Source organism: Cyrtonyx montezumae, unplaced genomic scaffold, assembly GCF_038088225.1.
Source record: "Cyrtonyx montezumae isolate F1298 unplaced genomic scaffold, pur_monq_1.0 scaffold_3, whole genome shotgun sequence".
Classification (NCBI taxonomy): Eukaryota; Metazoa; Chordata; class Aves; order Galliformes; family Odontophoridae; genus Cyrtonyx; species Cyrtonyx montezumae.
The window spans coordinates 101,111,410-101,129,001 of record NW_027072034.1 but is presented as its reverse complement, the minus strand read 5'-3'; the positions used below and the strand labels follow the sequence as shown (position 1 = coordinate 101,129,001).

Genomic DNA, 17,592 nt, shown 5'->3' with positions numbered 1-17,592 from the left:
TCTGCAGTTATGGTTCCTAACACAATGGGTCCCCTGGTGCTATGCAGTGCCAACAACAATGGCAACTGTTAATATAAAGTTGCATATATTTTTAATATTACAGCTTGCATTCATTTAATGTCCTTAATCCCAAAGGATCCTAAAACACTTCATGAACTGCATGTGCAATAATTGTTTTCACAGTGTTAGAATTTAGCTACCTTCAGGGTAAAATGTGACAGGTGTTTAAAAATATAAGAAGAAAGGACACAAGTGTATAAAGAGGTGTATGAGGGATAACTTGTTTTGTGCTGAAACAGTATGGGGAATTTTGGCAAGGAGAACATAATTCTGTAAACTGGAACGTGGCCAGGAGAGCTGAAGTTTAACCCAATTCTAAACATAATCATGACTTAGAATGGAGTTTACTGAAAATGATCCAATATATCCACAGGAGAGTGACAGTCATGTGGTCTGGCAAGGTGCTCATGATGCCCACAGCACTAGGAGAGGGAATGGCTATGTCCAATGCATTTTAACAAAGCAAAGGAAGATGACAGGAAAATGTATCTTCGTTTCTTCTTCCTGTGTTGTAAATCTTAAAATAGTGCTTAAGCGTCATCAAAGCAGTATGTATAAGACAGAGAGAGATAAACAGTTTCCTTGCCAGATTCCACTTCGTTTGAAGATAGGTGGCATATAGTAGGGAAATTGAAATCTGTTATTGAGAAGGGGCTTTTTTTAACCCCTCTACCCAAGGACATTCAAAATCCTCAGGGTCTCACTGAGATTACTTTTCATCTCTCTAAGAGATGAATGGGAGCCTTCAACCAGGAAAATGAATGACTGTATCATTGTGTTTGAAAGTCTGGAGTGAAATACAAATTTTGTCCACTCTTCCTGGTTTTGTAAACTTGTGGAGCTGCAAATTCCTCTCCTATGGGTAAATTCCTATTTGCCTTGAACTCTGATTCCAGTAGGAATATCAGTGTAAGCAATGTAAGCAAGGATCTCAGAACTGATTTGAATAGTAAGTAACTTTGATGGAACCTGACTTAGAGCATTTGGTCAGAGCTTCTAATAATTAACTCAGTGCTTTTCAAGGATAGAAGTAGTTCTTGTGGGAAGCTGAGCTTTTCAGATACATTCCTCATGTAGTATCAGTGAGCTTTCAGTGTTAATTGACTGTGATCATAACATCCTGATTTACTGCAGTTGAAGGCTAAGCCTGGATTCTTGAGCACTCATCTGCCCTGTGAAGTTTGTTTTTTAGAATTGAAGTGGCTAGAGAAGTTTTTTGCCCAGTTGTTGAGTTTCACTTATTGAGTTTCAGATGACTCTTCATTTTGACCAACTACTAAAATCACCCAGTGTCCAGAAGTCCCCATTGTCTTGCTATAAGCACATTTTTTCCCAGGGGTCAGAGACTGCACCGGGCAAGCTGCAGCTAGGCATGACTGAAATATCAGGGAGATTTCAAAGCAGAGGTAATATGTTTATTTATTTAGTGGCATCAAGCTGTTAGGGCATTTAATCACCTCAGCAACGCCACCACCATGGTTACAGACTGACCTTGCCATCAGAATACCCGTGTGATTAAAAGAAAATGTACCTAGGAGACTGAGGGGAAAAGTGTTTTTATTAAAGATAACTCTAAATTACTGGCTGTTCTTTTTGTTCTTATAAAAAGCTGTAGAGCTTTGAAAGGCATCATCTGTGAATGACAGAAATATCTGCTCGAGAAGCTAGGCTCAAACATGCCTTTTGGAAAAGGAGATCTTCACTGACAGCCTTTCTCAGCTCCACAGAGACATATGCTACGTGAGATCAGGAGACTACCTCTCAAACACACACTATCTCCTACTGATTGTTTCAAAGGAGCTTTTCTTTCTATAGTATCCATACTATCAGCTTTGCTGTCTGAAGCAGTGGCAGCCTTCAAACCAGCAGGAGTTTCAGGAGGAATTTGATATCTAATCTCTTTGTTTATTGTGTAAATCCAATATCTTAAAACTAAAACAAACATGCAAGCGCATTCATATTCATCCTTAGTAATTCTGCTGCCATCGGGTGAGATGTGGCAGGGAGTATTTCCCTTCCTAAAATGGGTGCTACCTTTATCATGTCTGAATTAAAAAGTTTTGTGGGGTTCCACAGGACACTGGAAAATATCCCACAAATTCCACAGTATATCATCTGCACTGACATCTGCCCTGTAGTAGAAGAAACACAACAGCTTTTATCCTCAAGGTCAATGTCTGGGAGTGGAATTTATCTTAATTCTGGCATGTCACAGCTTTAATAACTTGTTGCCTCCAGGTACAAAGAAATATATTTTCTCTACAACAGGTATCAGTGAGATAAACCCAGAACTAGGAGCAGTGGGTTTCTGTTTACAGTACAGCCTTATATCCAAAAGTGAGTAATTTCACTGAGCCTCTGTGGTTACTGCTCAGCAGGCCTCAGATTCCTGCCGACAGGCTGTTGCTCATAATCAACAGTAATCTGTTCTGCACAGGATGGCAGCATATATAATCTTCCAATACAACCAGAATGCTAATTTTCTAATACAACCATGCAGACATGGATTGCCACAATAGAACTTGCTTTTATACATATGTCTTAGCTAAAATGAGATCTTTGTGTAAACTAATGTTCCATGGAGCCATGGTAGAAAACTGAAGCACTTGAGCTCAGAGGGTAAGAGAGCTTAAAATGATCTGCTTTTCCTGAAATAATAAGCCTCTTGGCATTTTCACCTTGGCTGGGATTTCCATACATTTGGGGGACAGTTCAATTGCTTTTCCACCAAGGAGGGTTAAAACAATTGAAGAGGATAGAACAAAATCAACAAGCTACACTGGCTTTAAAAAAAATGTTATGGCCTTAAAATATTGAAGACAATGGAATCTATCCTTAGCATCCAGACCATCAGTGATTTTCTGGCTGTACAATAGCTTCTTATGCAGCTCTTTCAATAATAAGCATAGTAGCCAGTGGTAAAGGGAAAAGAGTCATTTTGCTTTCAGGCTCCCTACAGTTACCATTGGTTTTAATCTAATGAGAAGATGGATTCTTTTTGAGGACCAAATTCTCAGTCACATCAGGAGCAGTGGAAAGAAAAGTTTGCCAAAAGCTCTGAATCCTCTGCTGACTTCAGGAGGAAAACATGGCAACAACCCTTACATATCAGCATTCACTACAGCTCCCCAATTTATTTATAAGCATGGCATTCTTGTTATTCACAGTCAGTTCTAGGTATGTGTCTCAGGACAGCAGTGTGCCCTTGTGCAGGAGGCATTATCTTCCTGCTTGAGATTTCATGACAGGCCTTACCTGTGACTTGCCAAAGGGAGAGCAGTGTTATTCACTCAAATTTTAAGTGCTGGCCTGTTTTCCCAGTCTGTTTCCCAGCTCAGGAAGGCCTAATAAGTAGCAAACCAGTTCAGTATTAAGATAGATAGATCCAGTTTTCTTAAGGATATTCTTTAGACTTTTGTTGCTTCTAGCAAATAGCCACCTCGCTTAAAACCAGCATCTCTCCCATTGGGTCAGCATGCTCTTCAGTGCTTGATCTCAGTCTACTTCAGAGTTCAAGTTCTCTGGGGCCAGTCTTCCATTCTGTTTTGCTTGAAGCTTTTAATGAACAGTCAGAAATGAGAAATTATCATTGTGTATCACTGTATAATACTGCAGTGTTCATTGTATTGTAATTGCATGTGGCAGGCTGGAGGTCCATTGCTTCAGGATGAATCACAGAGATGTAGCTGAGAGTAGAACTTTGCCCTAAGACTTTATTTTACTGAGAGATTATTAGGAATGCAGCATGCATTCCTGAAAATGTTATGTCACTGTATACTCTTGTCCTAGGAATGTGTGGAAGAAGGACCCTGGGGTGGGCATCTTCTCTTCAGGGATTCCAGCATCCCTACTACAACAGTGAAATGCTCTTCCATCAGCAGGAAGATAGAAAGGGAAAAATGCTTTCCCAGTTTTTGTTGTGCTGCTTTATCTCTCAGAATATGGGGCATCTCACTACATCTGAATTATGTTCATTGTCCTGAGCTTATGCTAATAAAATGTTTACGTTTTACTGTTTTATCTTCATGCAGTAACTTTAACTTAACCAGGTAAGGTTTTGAAGAGTTTTAGAAAACTAGACATAGGTACTCAAATGATAAAGATCTGATGTCTCAGCTTGCCTTTCTAAGATGTAATCTGAGTTACAAGGATCCTAGGACAAAAACACAGTAGTGATCTGAAATAATAGTCATATAGGCTCTAATATCATAATTTGAAAGAAAAAAAAAGAAAAAAAAAAAAAAAAACATTTCTCAAGGCATAACAGAGTTGCACCTGCCTGGGGAAGATCTCTTTCTTTCAAAGACATAAAACATCCATAACATGAGGAGTACAAGAGGTCTGTGTTTAAACCTGTAGCAGAGAATCTGGTTCATGCTGAACCCCTGGCAAGTGCCAGTTTGGAATGTCACAAAGAGGCCATTTTTCAAAAATGCCATGTTTGGCATGTTTTGACATTTTTGTGTTTGGTGTAGCTAGCCCTCATTCTGAAAGGCAAAAGCTTCTTGATCACAGGTGTCACTTTAAAAAATATGTTTCAGATTAGGGCATAATTTTTTTTCAAAAACAGTTATTGCACAATTTGTGTTTCCAAAACTCAATTTCACTCTTGGATTCTGCCTCTAAATATAAATCTCTTCCTCCTCCCTTGTCCTGTTCTATATATATATCTCACCCACTTGTGATAAAGCCTTCTGCCATAACAGTAAGACAGTGGGGCGGGGAGAACAACTAACCTGTCGGAGCACTGAATGCACTTGGCTGTTGCTCATAATGCTCCAAAGATGTAATTATCACATGCGTGATGAGTACTACACCTGCCACATCTCCTCTTTTGCTTAAATAAATAAAAGATTCCTTAAATGCAGAACTGCTGCCTTACTGGGGAGCCATCATCAGAGAGGTCATCAGAGGACTTCATGCTCCCTGTCCTTCTCTTTCCATTGGGCAAGTATCCCATTATATCTTTCTTGCTCTCTTTCCACCCCTCCTGAAGCTTTCTCCTATAAAAGTCATCTTCTCTACTTTTTCATGCTGAGCCTTGTCTCTCATTGCACTATTTATATTCTTTTTCCTTCACTCCTGTTGCCTGTAAATCTGATCTATTACAGTAGGCAGGCCATTTTAAGCAGAATTCTCAGTAAGATGTTGAGATAGCATTAACATTAAGGATATGCACTGTAGGTGGTTCACTAGCCATCCTTATTACAGTTCCATTGTCTCCTCAGCATAATTTAGCATTCTGTTCAGCCAGTGCATTATTTCTTCTTCATCAAAAGAATTCTTGTGTATGTCTGTAACCACACTGCTGCCTAGTATGTGGCCTAGACAAGCTGCCTGTGACACAGCAAGAAAGATGCATTCAGTGCAAAAGCTTTTATTTTGATTTACTTTGGCTTGGACCATCTGCTGGTGAAATCACTAAAATGTCTTCCACATAAGGAAACTGACCCATCATTCTTTGTCAGTGACCAGTGTCCTCAAAGAGTTTTAAAACCACTACAGAAGGTAGCATTGGGTGCTTTAAGAATTGATTTCCCCTATGTCTGCTAACAACAACTGCATTTTTAAGCCAGTACAGGGAGGCCTTTGCTGACTGTTGTCAACAATGAATCACTTTCCTATCATAGAGGGAAACTTAAGAAATGCTTCCATTCAGCAGGAATGTCTTATTCATAGTCACTCTCCAGATCTTCATTTCTTTTGTTACTGGTAGTGGATTTTGAAGCTTCCTAAATCACCTCTCGCAAATGTCATTGCATCCACATATCTTTGTTCTGTCTCTGCCTGTACCAGTGTGTACATACCTCAAGACAGCCAAGGGGACTTACAGCACAAGTGTCAAGCAGGGCAAGATTAGTGGCTAAAGAACAAGGGTTTGTCTCTGGCTTTGCCTGTGACTTCTTGTATAAAGCTAATGAGATTATTGAAGAGAACAATCCTGAGTGCATGGAATTAGATATTTAAACAAGTATATAGTGGGGGCATGGCTCAACTTTCAGGAGTGCTTAATAACCAGAATTTCAATGACAGTGACAAAATTTCGGATTGTTCAGCCTATTTAAATTCAGATTGCTCTACACGGGTAACAAAGAAAAATAAATATGAGTGTTACTAAGTATGAAAACATTCACCATGTACTGTTCTTCCCTCAATTGATGGGAAAAAGAAAAAAGAAAACATTATTTTCCCCGTGGTTTCATAATGTGCTTATATATCCTGAAGTGCCAGGTGATGTGTGAAAGCAACATGTCTGTGTGTATAAGTCATATATATTTATATGTATATATATATAAACAACTAGCGACTAAAAGAAAAAAAGTCAAACTCAAAAAATAAATTTAGTAGCAGATGTATAGAAACCCTAGCATTAGGCCATGCTTTCACCCAAGAGAAAGGCTATTTGCTGATTTTCGAAGGTGGTAGACTTCCACCACAGCATGACTTCTGCTTCATGACTCCCATCATATCAGAGAATCCTGGTCCCATCCAGGGCCTACACTGCCTTACAGGGAATTCCAAAGGAAAAGAGTATACATGCAAAAAATTAATTGAGCTTAAGTTTGTTTCCTCCTGTTGCTGTTCTCATAAAAGCCTAAGGGGTATGGAAAAGCTTCAGAGACTTTAATGGCAATTCTTATCTTTCAGGCATCGGATCTCCAAATCTAAATTTAGGTAAGTAAAACTGACTTTTCTTCCCTTGCACTGATTTTATTCCTTGTGAAATGGTTTATTCCTGCATCTATGGGTACAGTCTTGAGTCTAGGGCACGCTGCCACATCTGGTTGATTTTAGTCAGTCCTCTACCAAATATCAATATACTTTTACTAAATTTCATACAGAAATAAGGCACAGGGACTACTGAGAATATTTCACTCAAAAGTACATATCTGATTGCTACCTCTTCATCTTGAACCATAAAAAATAAAAGCAGAAGGAAAATAAGTTCTACCACATAATTACATTACGCCCATCAACATCAACCCTGTCAGCTCAAGGTTCTGTTTGCTACACTTTGTTTCATTACTCTGCTCTTCTTGACTGTAAATCTTTCAACTGATGAAGTTTAAATCTTCAGGTTATTTGTGAAGTGTTCCCTTTTACCACAAGACGTGAAGCTTTTCTGGTGATACTTCCTTCTCCATTGGCTTAAAGCTATTAACAATCTGCATCAATCTGCAGGTGGTCATCTGTTGGTTTGTACTTTTCCAGCTGACCAAATCTGTGTAACTTGATTGTTGACATCCCAGTCCATTTCTGCCTCTTCTGTGGGAGTCCAGCAGCCTCCTTAACTCTGAATAAAAAAGTCAATTTAATAAAAAAGAAAATTAGCTTTCACAGTAACTGAGACAAGAGAGTAACTCTTTCAGATTGCTTAAATAAAGAACAGTAATGTAAATTTAGGAATCTGTGTATGTACATATTGCCAGTATGCATCTCTCTGAAGAGTGTTGCATACGTGATAACATTTGTACAGTCTGTGGATTTAATTATGCCAGGTATAAGCACAAGAAAACACTTGTATCACCACATGGTGATATTCCTTCTCCATTAGTGCAAAACACATGCAAAAGTGTGTGAGATGGCTGATGGCTTAAGGACAGTGTAAAACATCTAGGTATTGTGACCACTGTGAGAACTGGAAGATCATTTCCTGTCCTTAGTCCACTGCAAAATGCATGATCCTGATTAAATGCTTCAGCTATCTCTAGGCTAGATGCAAAACTAATTGCAAAGCTAAAACAGCCTGGATTTGATTGCCTGTTAAAATGCTGTTGCAAAATTCTCAGCCGGTGTGCTATGTGCACATTGCCTGGCTTTCTTTTATCTAGATGCTGAGCCCTGACCTCAGGTATGGCCACAGTTTATCACTGGAAATAATACATAAGGAAAGCCTAACCAAGAGACGTTCTCTCCTCCTCTGTCCTGTAATGTTTGTGTGCATTTCTGTAGAGCACACATGCACACCTATGTATATAACGTATATGATATCTATATAAAACTATTAGCTTTATTATACAGTGGCAAGTGTTGCCTGGAAACTGGTTGCTATGCAAGTTAAATTCTGACGAGTAGGAGGTGTGTAATTAGCTTTAAATATCTTCTGTGGTTAGTAATTACCCTCAGAAATCAGTGACACAAGAGAATGTCTTCTTGGAAGGCAAACTTTAAAAGATCTGTTGATTAACAAATGGTATCCTTAGTTCCAGGCATGAAGGTGAGATACTGATGTCCTCTAAATCCTTATGTTCAGAGTTAGCTCTGGGGTTATGCTAGATTCTGATCATTGCCGAATGCTGGATACCTTCCACAGGTATTTTATATATCACACCTCCCCAAGGGGCTACTGTGCACAACAGGAATCTTTTTACTGACTATCTCAAGGCTGGTCCGGGTTGCATTTCAGGCCACAAGCATTAAATAGAAGAATGATTTTTGTAGGAACTGAATTGAAAGACGTCTCAGGGTAGCTGTGATAGATGTCTTAATCAGATTAAGATATTGCTTGAAGAGGTTTATTCACCTTTAAATGTTGCAAATTTGTTTAGGACTAACTTTATTCCTAGAGCTAAAGAAAGGATGATCACAACTGTCGATTCCGATGAGAATAAGAGTATGTTTCTCATGTTGAACTTTAGAGTTATTCCCTACCATTTTCAAACAATGAATCAAGACTAGATTGTCTCTTCACAGAGATTTGCAGTAGCCTAAGGATCTCTATCTGAAAAGCACTTTTCCTTTTCTAATTTTTCAAGTCGCTATTGGCGCCGATGGAATCGATTCTGCAGACGAAAGTGCCGTGCTGCTGTCAAGTCCAACGTTTTCTACTGGTTGGTGATCTTCCTTGTATTTCTCAACACACTTACCATTGCCTCTGAACACTACAACCAGCCAGACTGGCTCACTGAGGTTCAAGGTGAGGAGAGTGTGGTGGTTCTGTTCATTATGGGTCAGTGTTAAGAAAGGGGGCTGAGGGAGGAGCTGGTGTGTTAGGCTATAAAGTGTAAAAGAAGCATGCATAGCTGCAAATTTTGCTCTTTCTGTGGAATATCTTAAACAGTGCAACAAAACACCAACCCGCATTAGAGAAGTTTCAGGCATGACATAAATCCCTCATTTTTAGCCACAGTGAAATCAGGAGCTGAAGCTGAATGCCAATGAATCTCAAACATTCAATGCATCTGCAGCCATTGGATTTCTTATTTATGAATGGCTTCAGAAATCTACAAGTTTTCCAGGGTCTTCCCTGAAACTGCATTTATGATAAATTTTAACTACCAGGAAAGTAATGAAGAGTGATTTTTGAAGTCCTCCATTCTGCAGAACAGTTGAATCCTCACTGGAGGTGAGAGCAGCTGAAAGGCTTAATTAAGCAACAGCAGGTAGCACAGCAGCCCTTTTATTCCCACTCCCATCTGCAGATGACAAGTATGATGGGAGATTGAGCACAGGCAGGCATACCCCTGCCGTGAAGGTTGTGCGGTTGTGTAATACGTCACAGCTGTATCTGCAATACATAAAAACTGCTGTAAGCTTCCCTGTAAAACATTTCTGTGGATGAAATGCCCACACCTCTTAAGTCTGTTCTTTGACCCAAGCTTGGATAAGGTTGCTCTTTCAGACTGATCCCAGAAGGGAGTTCTTGCAGGCAAGGGTCACTAGTTACTCTGTGATGATCTTTTGATTAAGTTTTCTTAATCTGTTTCTGTTTGTTTTTCATGAGACACTGCCAATAAGGTGCTGCTAGCTCTTTTCACGGCAGAGATGCTGTTGAAGATGTACAGCCTTGGCCTCCAGGCCTATTTTGTTTCCCTCTTCAACCGCTTTGACTGTTTCATTGTGTGTGGAGGAATCCTGGAAACAATTCTGGTTGAGACGAAGATCATGTCACCACTGGGCATTTCTGTGTTGAGATGCGTTCGGCTATTAAGAATATTTAAAATCACAAGGTACTTTTGCACTTCTTTCTGAATGTATGAAGGCTGCACAACGTGTAATTTCAAGTCACTCATGTTTTGCTTTTTTCACTTTCTCTACCATTAATTGGGTAGTGAGAGTGCTAGGCAAATGGTCCTCATCTTCTGAAGACCAAGGCAGGATGGGGAGGGCTGAACAGATTGGGTGGTTTAAGTTGGATTGGTGAGAAATTGGTTATAGGGGACTGAAGACACTTGATACCATGATGATTAACCAAAATCTGAGAGGATAATATGAATTTTCATGCAGAAGACAAAGTGAAAACAAAAGAGCAGGTAGCCTTCTGATGTTTTCTGGAGCTTTGTGAGTGACAGAACTTGAAAGTCTATGGTGAGCCAAAACATTTGAGTGAGGAGTCCATGCAAGCTCCAGGAGATTCAACTGTGGCCTAAGTGTCAACACAAGCAGCTACAGCAAAAGGTGCTGCCAGCCTTTTTCCTTCATAGAAGTCTACAATGAAGCAGCAGCTCTACAAAGAAGCCAGACTTTTCCAGACTCTAGTCTCTCCTATTTTTGCTTTTCTTTCTTTTTTCTCTCCATAGTGGTGCCTATTAAACAGTTACTCCTCCTTGTAGTTGTGCACTTCCCAAACATCAGCTTGGTTTGGAAGGAGTTCTTCAGCTTGAGGGAGGATTTAGGAGACATCATCTCCTGTCTTACCCAGACTGGAGCTCTTGGAACAAATCTGCTTATGTGGTCACTCAAAATGGGTGACCACTCAGGGCCTGCCTTTTCCCATGTGAGCATTGTTCAGCATCAGCATATTAAGCTTGACTGAGGTGATGAAAGAGTAAATTTTATGCAGGCTCAGCTATAAAAATGTCCCTAGAATTGCTGTAAATTCCTCTGAAGGAAATTTCTGACAAATTTGAGATAAAAAACACAGAGCATGAGAAAAACACGACCAGAACTGGAAGACAGTCAAGATGGCAGAGCTGTAAGGCAGAAAAAACAACAGACTTGGACTCCCATATTGTACAAAATTTACCCTTAAAGCTTCTGAGCCTCAAGTCTCTGGCAGTGTTGATTGTTCTCAGAGTCAAATGGCAGAGTCAGTTTACAATCTTGGAGAGAGTGGCCAAATCAAGCTTGCAACTACTAAAACAGAAATAAAATAAAATAAAATAAAATAAAATAAAATAAAATAAAATAAAATAAAATAAAATAAAATAAAATAAAATAAAATAAAATAAAATAAAATAAAATAAAATAAAATAAAATAAAATAAAATAAAATAAAATAAAATAAAATAAAATAAAATAAAATAAAAAAGATATTTTTATTTAGACATGATCACAGGAGTGAGAAAATGTTCTAATTAGCAAGAATTTCCAGCAAGAGAGGTGTCTTTGCCCTTTCAGAAGTAGTGGAGATCTCTGGTCCAGAGACTGTTTTTGCTGGAACTTTGGGTCTGAAAGCTATCATCACTGAGTCCCAGTCCTGGTTTCTGAGGAAACCAGTAGCTGTTTCAGGCATTGGGTAATCAGATATACCCAGGGCAACATACCAACAGCTATAAAAGCATAAGCTTCTACATAGCATGCTGGATAGGTCATTGTTTTTTCTAGGCATTTCTCCACTCCTACACAAAATATATCTAGCTAGCAGAATTCTATAGTAGAAAGGAAAATGTTGAGAGAATATCATTAATATTTTAGGAGGCTTCATCAATTGAAACATTCAGATATTCCTAAAGATTCTAGCAGAGATGTAAAGTAGGAACAAGCCAGCAACAGGTCTGGTTATACTTACCTCCCTTCTGCAGTATATCTGAAATCCAGTTTTGCATAGAAAAAAATATTACCTGGAATACATCTTGTGGTTTATACAGGTGTCTATGGGTGAAGCCCAGTCAGAGCTGAGGAGTAACTTACAATGAATAATATACTAATCAGGTTTTCCCTTCTTTCCTTTTTCTAAAATATTGGCAAGTAGATTGCAGTAATTTTAGATTTGTACTTTTTTAGTTATTTATAATTTTCTCTATTGTTTTTCCCCACTGTGGATGAAGCTCACCCTCATGTGGAAGGCCTTACCATAAGCCTCCAAAACTGCACTTCAGGCCCACTCATGTCAGACTGGAGGAAAGAATATTCTGGCATTAAAGCAAAACTTTTACGTCATATGTTCTCCAGTAAAATACAGTCTTTTCCATTATTCACTCCAGTCTAAACACAGTGATATTTAGTGATATTTATATTATCAATACTGGATGATAACACTGGAAAACACCATCAGCGTGGAATAATAATATAGAAAGATACAATCTTGGACAGATAGGAAGAATAGTAATGATGATAATGTAATGTTTTATGTCACATGTTTTCATGAGCAGTGATGTGGTCTTACAGTGGAGATGGAAATAGTGATAATCAGAAGCAGTAAAAAGGCACAAAGCAGGGAAAACTCTCTGGAGAGGGTACATCAGTAGTTAGCCTAATTGTTATATATTTGCATGGATTTTCTGTGATAAACACCAAACACAGATAAATTCTGTGTGCTTTAAGATAATACACTTCTAGGAAAATCACAAATTCAGCTCCCCAGTATAAAAGAAAAAAATAAATAAAGACACTGTCAGATGAAAAACACATCATTCTAGAAATCACATTTAGAATTTCAAGAGCAAGCATTTCCTCCAAGATTCTAAATACTCTTCAGAACCATTTTGTCTTGTACATTACTCTTAGTAATTTAGGACTCCATGCTCAGGGGCACTGAGGCACCCCTTTGCTGCCCAGATAATCGATCTAGAGGTTTGCTGCCCACTGGGGGCCTGCATTCAGGATATAAGGAAGAGGCTACCAGGTGTGATAAGCTGGAGGACTACTATTCACTCCTGCTCTTTAAAGCTGGGTCACAGGAGGCTGCAACTAGGAAATTACAAAATATTAAAAATGACTTTGTACCCCTTGGGAAGATGTTGAAGAGATCAGGAGCATGGGTACTGTTCTTCTCAGTCCTGGCTGCAGTTTGGGAACAGGGCAGAAGGAAGAGAACAGGCTAGTTGAATGAATGCTTGCATGGATGGTGTCACACTATGAGTTTCAAGTACTATGATCTTGGATACACTTTTGAGGGACCAGGCATGTTGACATCAGATGGGATGCAACTGACCACAAGGGGCAAGAACATGCTGGGCAGCAAGCTGGCTTTGGTGATCACCAGGGCTTTAACTAGATTTGATGAAGGAAGATGTACTCTGAGTGACAGAGAAGAGCCAGGAAATACTGTCACTTCAGGAAGCAGCAGGAGAAAACCTCAGATTTGTTGCAGAAGAATTAAGGAGGTAATGCAGCCAATAGCTCAATAAAGAATTAATTGCGTGGTCAGAGCCAGAAAGTTGTGGTCAACAGCTCTATGTCCAAGTGGATGCTGGTCAGGAATGTTGTCCCCCAGAGGTCAGCCTTGAGACCGGTACTCTTCAACATCTTCATCAGTGACCTAGACAATGCAATCGTGCACCATCAGCAAGTTTGAGGATGACACCAAGATGAGTGGTGCAGTTGACACTACAAAAGGAAGGGCCACCATCCGATGGGACCAGGACAGGCTTGAAAAATGGTACCACAAGAACATGATGAGATTCAAAAAGGCCAATTGCAAGTTTTTTCCACTTGGGTCAAGACAATCCCAGATATGTGTATGAACTGGGAGAAGAACTCATTGAGATCGGCACTGCAGAGAAGATCTTGGGGGATGGACAAAAACCTGGATGTGAGCCAGCAGTGTGCACTTGCAGCCTGGAATTCCAACTGTATTCTGGGCTGCATCAGAAGGGTGGCCAGCAGGGAGGTGATTGCCCCCTTGCAAGGCCCCATCTAGAGTGTGGTTTCCAGGCCAGGGAAGGACCACAGAGATGATCAGAGAGCCAGAGCATCACTTCTATGAAAAAAGGCTGAGGGAGTTGTGCTTGTTTAGCTCACAGAAGAGAAGGTTCCAGGGAGACCTCATTGTGGCCTTCCAGTACTTGAGAGGAGGTTATAAACACAAGGGAGACTGACATTTTCTGTGGTCTGATAGCGATAGGACAAGGGGGAATGGGTTTCAAATGAAAAGGGGGAAGTTTTTGATTAGATAAAAAGGAGAAGATATTTTACTCAGAGGGTGGTGAGATCCTGGCACAGCTGCCCAGAAAAACTGTTGGTGCTCCATCCCTGGAGGCATTCAAAGCCAGGTTGGATGGGGTTCTGGGCAGCTTGAATTGGGTGGCAGCAGTGGCTGCACTGGGGTTGGAACTGGACTATCTTTAAGGTCTATTCCAACCCAAGCCATTCTGTGAATCTATTCTATGAATAGACAGGCAGCCAGTATGATCTGTTTTATTCTCCCTAATTTTTACAACACTGTATAGAAAATTTTTCTTTACTGAGAGAACACAAATGATTGTCTTTTAAGACATATTACTTTACTGCTTTATAAATCCTTATATTTATTCCTATATGTTTTGAAGGTAAATCAATTTGCTTGCAACATTTTACTGAAATTTGATATTTCAAACCTAAATCCAGCCACACTGTAAGCTGTAGGGAGGAGAGGCAAGGCATCTTTTTTTTGTACCTGCTTTCAAAGTGGATTTATATTGGATGAACAGTGTGAGAAGCTTTCCCACAAAGAGGCTTCCAGCTGTCACTACTGTTTTAAGCTCTGCATTTGTGATTGCAGGTATCATAAAGCCATAGTGGAAAGCAATGAAGAGGAGAGAGAAGAGAATTAAAGAAAATATTAAGCTCTAATCCAGTTCTGCATTTCATTTCTATGTGAGGTGTTGAACAAACCGTTTAATTAATCTCTGCATCTTATTTCTCTTTTTTGAAACAAGGGTCATAATCGTGTCCCTCTCACTGGCATTTTGCAGAACCTCTTTCACTGGTGTTTTGGGAGATAGGAGGAAGAACATTCATTTCCATATTGGTCAGAGGAAGCAGCAGTGCTTCCTTTTTTACCTGCCATTATATGCTGCCTGGCCCAAACTCTAATTTCTTCCAGCAGTGCCATGACATTTGTTGTAACTGATGTGTTTTTTCCTTTGTAACATATTAATCAAAGAGGACAGAGTGCTCAGAGTCTTTGGGCTTCTTCTGTTCCCAACATAAGGCCCTTTGTTTTAGTGAGTAACTCAAGAGGTTTTGACAGTGTTTTGAGTTAGCTCTACAGTTGCCTAATGTGGCAGGTGGTAAACTCAGTTCAGACTTCCAGGAATCTGAGATAAGACCCATTGTTACTTTCATATCCTAAGTCGAGTCAGTCATTCCTTATCCTTTCCTTTTTCTCTTTTCCCCCCACTTCCTTACTGGTTTGTTTACTTTTCTAATGGTGCTGTATTTCTAGCTAGCACTCAAAGCACAGAAAAAAACCAGTACTAATCTTATCACCAGGTCATCTCTATTAATTGCTCTAAAGATGATTAGTTACATAGGAAACTGAATCTCAGATATGGAGCCATTTGTAAGAATTTCAGAGCTGATAAAAGTCTGTGCAGCTGTGCTCAAAGATAGCAAGACACTTAAGCTTAAAGCAAGTCATTGAGACTGTTCAGAAGTGTAACAGCTTTCCTGTATGTTTCTTAAGGGCATCTGTGTCCTGACTGACATTGGAAGGCTTGGTGATATTCTAGACCCCACCACTTTTTGTTTTGAGCACGCTAAATTCAGTCCAGTCTCATCAGGAATTATTTTTCTTTTTTCCTGTGTCACTCTCTCTTCCTCCCACTGTGTGAATGTTGTGAACTGTAAGCATAAACACAAACACAGTGAGCTGTTACATTGCACATTCAACCTAGACATTTGGTAGCACCAAGCCCACAACTTCTATGCCCTTACCTCTGCTCTGTAGTTTTATATTGCTTGTCTCTTTAATTGCAGTTAAACTTTAAAGCACTCTGGTTTTCTCTGAAGTGCTGAAGCTGGGCTGGAGGGAAAACATCACAGTTCTCTTTGAAGCTCAGCACTTGGAGATGAACTAGTTGCTGAACTTCAGAGGACATAGCAGTCCCTCTGCAGGTCAGATTGCTAACCTTTGCAAAGTAATTGGGTCACTTGAATATTTGTCTGCCATGGAACAACAAAAGCCTTTACACTGGCATTTGAAAATATTCATTTAAGAAGGATTTTAAGAACCCTTCTCTCTAATGACCACATTGCCCTCAGAGAAGACAGGTTTGTATGTTTAATTACCAGACGACCTCCAAGAAGTGAGAATACTAGACATGCCTGACACATTCTCAAGTGGAGCTTCTTTCTCTAAGGAAAGTACATCTAGAAGTTCAGAGTTTTCTAAGGAGAGAAAGGTTCACTGTTAAGAGCTTTGGGAGAAGGGAGTGGAGGATGTGATCTCAGATCATGGTGGGAGGCCACAAGAGATGGTGCTAGAAGGAGGACTTGGAGATCACTAACATTATTGGCTTGCTGACCTGTGCAAGCCACCCAAGGTTGTACTCAAATTGAGGTGATTGGAAGATCTCAGCTAATATTAAACCTAGTCTGAAATCTCTGTCAAACTCAAAAGTGCATACAATAAAAGTGTTCATGACACAGTAAGCAGTAGGATAGAAGAGTTTGAGCAGATACTAGAGTGAGGTGGAAGTTGCTTCATTGCCAGTATGGTCAATTCTTCAGAAAAAGGCAGCATTTTTCCAACACATGGCTACCCTGCTGGTTGGGTAAGCAAGCAAATTGATGTGTTAGAGTAGAGCATGCTACTGGCATCACATTGAATCCTTAAATGGGACCAAAGGGGCAAGGAGATCCTATCTCTGCATCATACATCAGGCAGATCTGGCCTGGAATACACTGAGGGCAAATCTTAGCCATCCTCTATATCTAATGGTAGCTGCTCAAAAAGCAGGAGTCGCAATTGCCTGGTCATAAGTTGTTTGTCCTTTTCTCAGTAGTTTATCTCAGTAGACTTCACCACAATCATATCCAATCAATTTCTGTCAGTCTCAGCAAAAGAAAAAGCTGTTGATTTTGATCATTGTGATCAGCTGGCACTTTGTTGTTCTAGAGATCCTGGAAATGTCTTGGCCAGCTGTATTTGTACCCAGCTCTGAGCTCTTCCAGCATGTTCTGCAGCCTACCTGTGCAAATATAAAGGGCTAAGTACCCCCCCCCAAAAAAAAAAAAAAAGAAAGAAGAAAAACAGTGATAGTGAGCAAAGAAAAATGAGGCCGTTAGGGGTATAGATCTGGAGTCTCCCTTTTAGGGTCCATATAAAACAAGTGCTGCAGTATGTGGAGGACCTTGAATATCTTCCTGTTTCTCAGTTCCAGAAGACTTAGCAACCTCTGTCTGTGAGCGAGCCCAAGTGCACAATCACACCGTCTTTTGGACAAGTTTGTATTTGTATCCAAACTGTTTCCCCATCTGCTCCTGCTACTTATTGCAGGCCATTCTCTGGAGTGAGGTATTCTGGCATGCCACGACATCTGTGAGTGTTGTAATGAGGTTGGTTAGAATGTAACTCACTGAAGCGGCAAGAACTAATCACTGTATATTGATAGAAGATTTTCAGAGACTTAGATGGAGAGTGCTGCAATAATCTTCTGGGTGTGCG

At 39.9% G+C, this 17,592-nt stretch overlaps 1 protein-coding gene across 1 annotated transcript in view; it reads left to right on the top strand.

Moving 5' to 3' along the window:
* Positions 1-17,592, top strand: part of CACNA1C (calcium voltage-gated channel subunit alpha1 C) — a 463,683-nt gene that overhangs the window by 346,608 nt on the left and 99,483 nt on the right. The window contains exons 11-13 of the mRNA XM_065742562.1: positions 6,709-6,735; positions 8,817-8,977; positions 9,785-10,010. Coding sequence (XP_065598634.1) covers positions 6,709-6,735; positions 8,817-8,977; positions 9,785-10,010 — 414 coding nt within the window. The remainder of the gene's footprint in view (positions 1-6,708; positions 6,736-8,816; positions 8,978-9,784; positions 10,011-17,592) is intronic.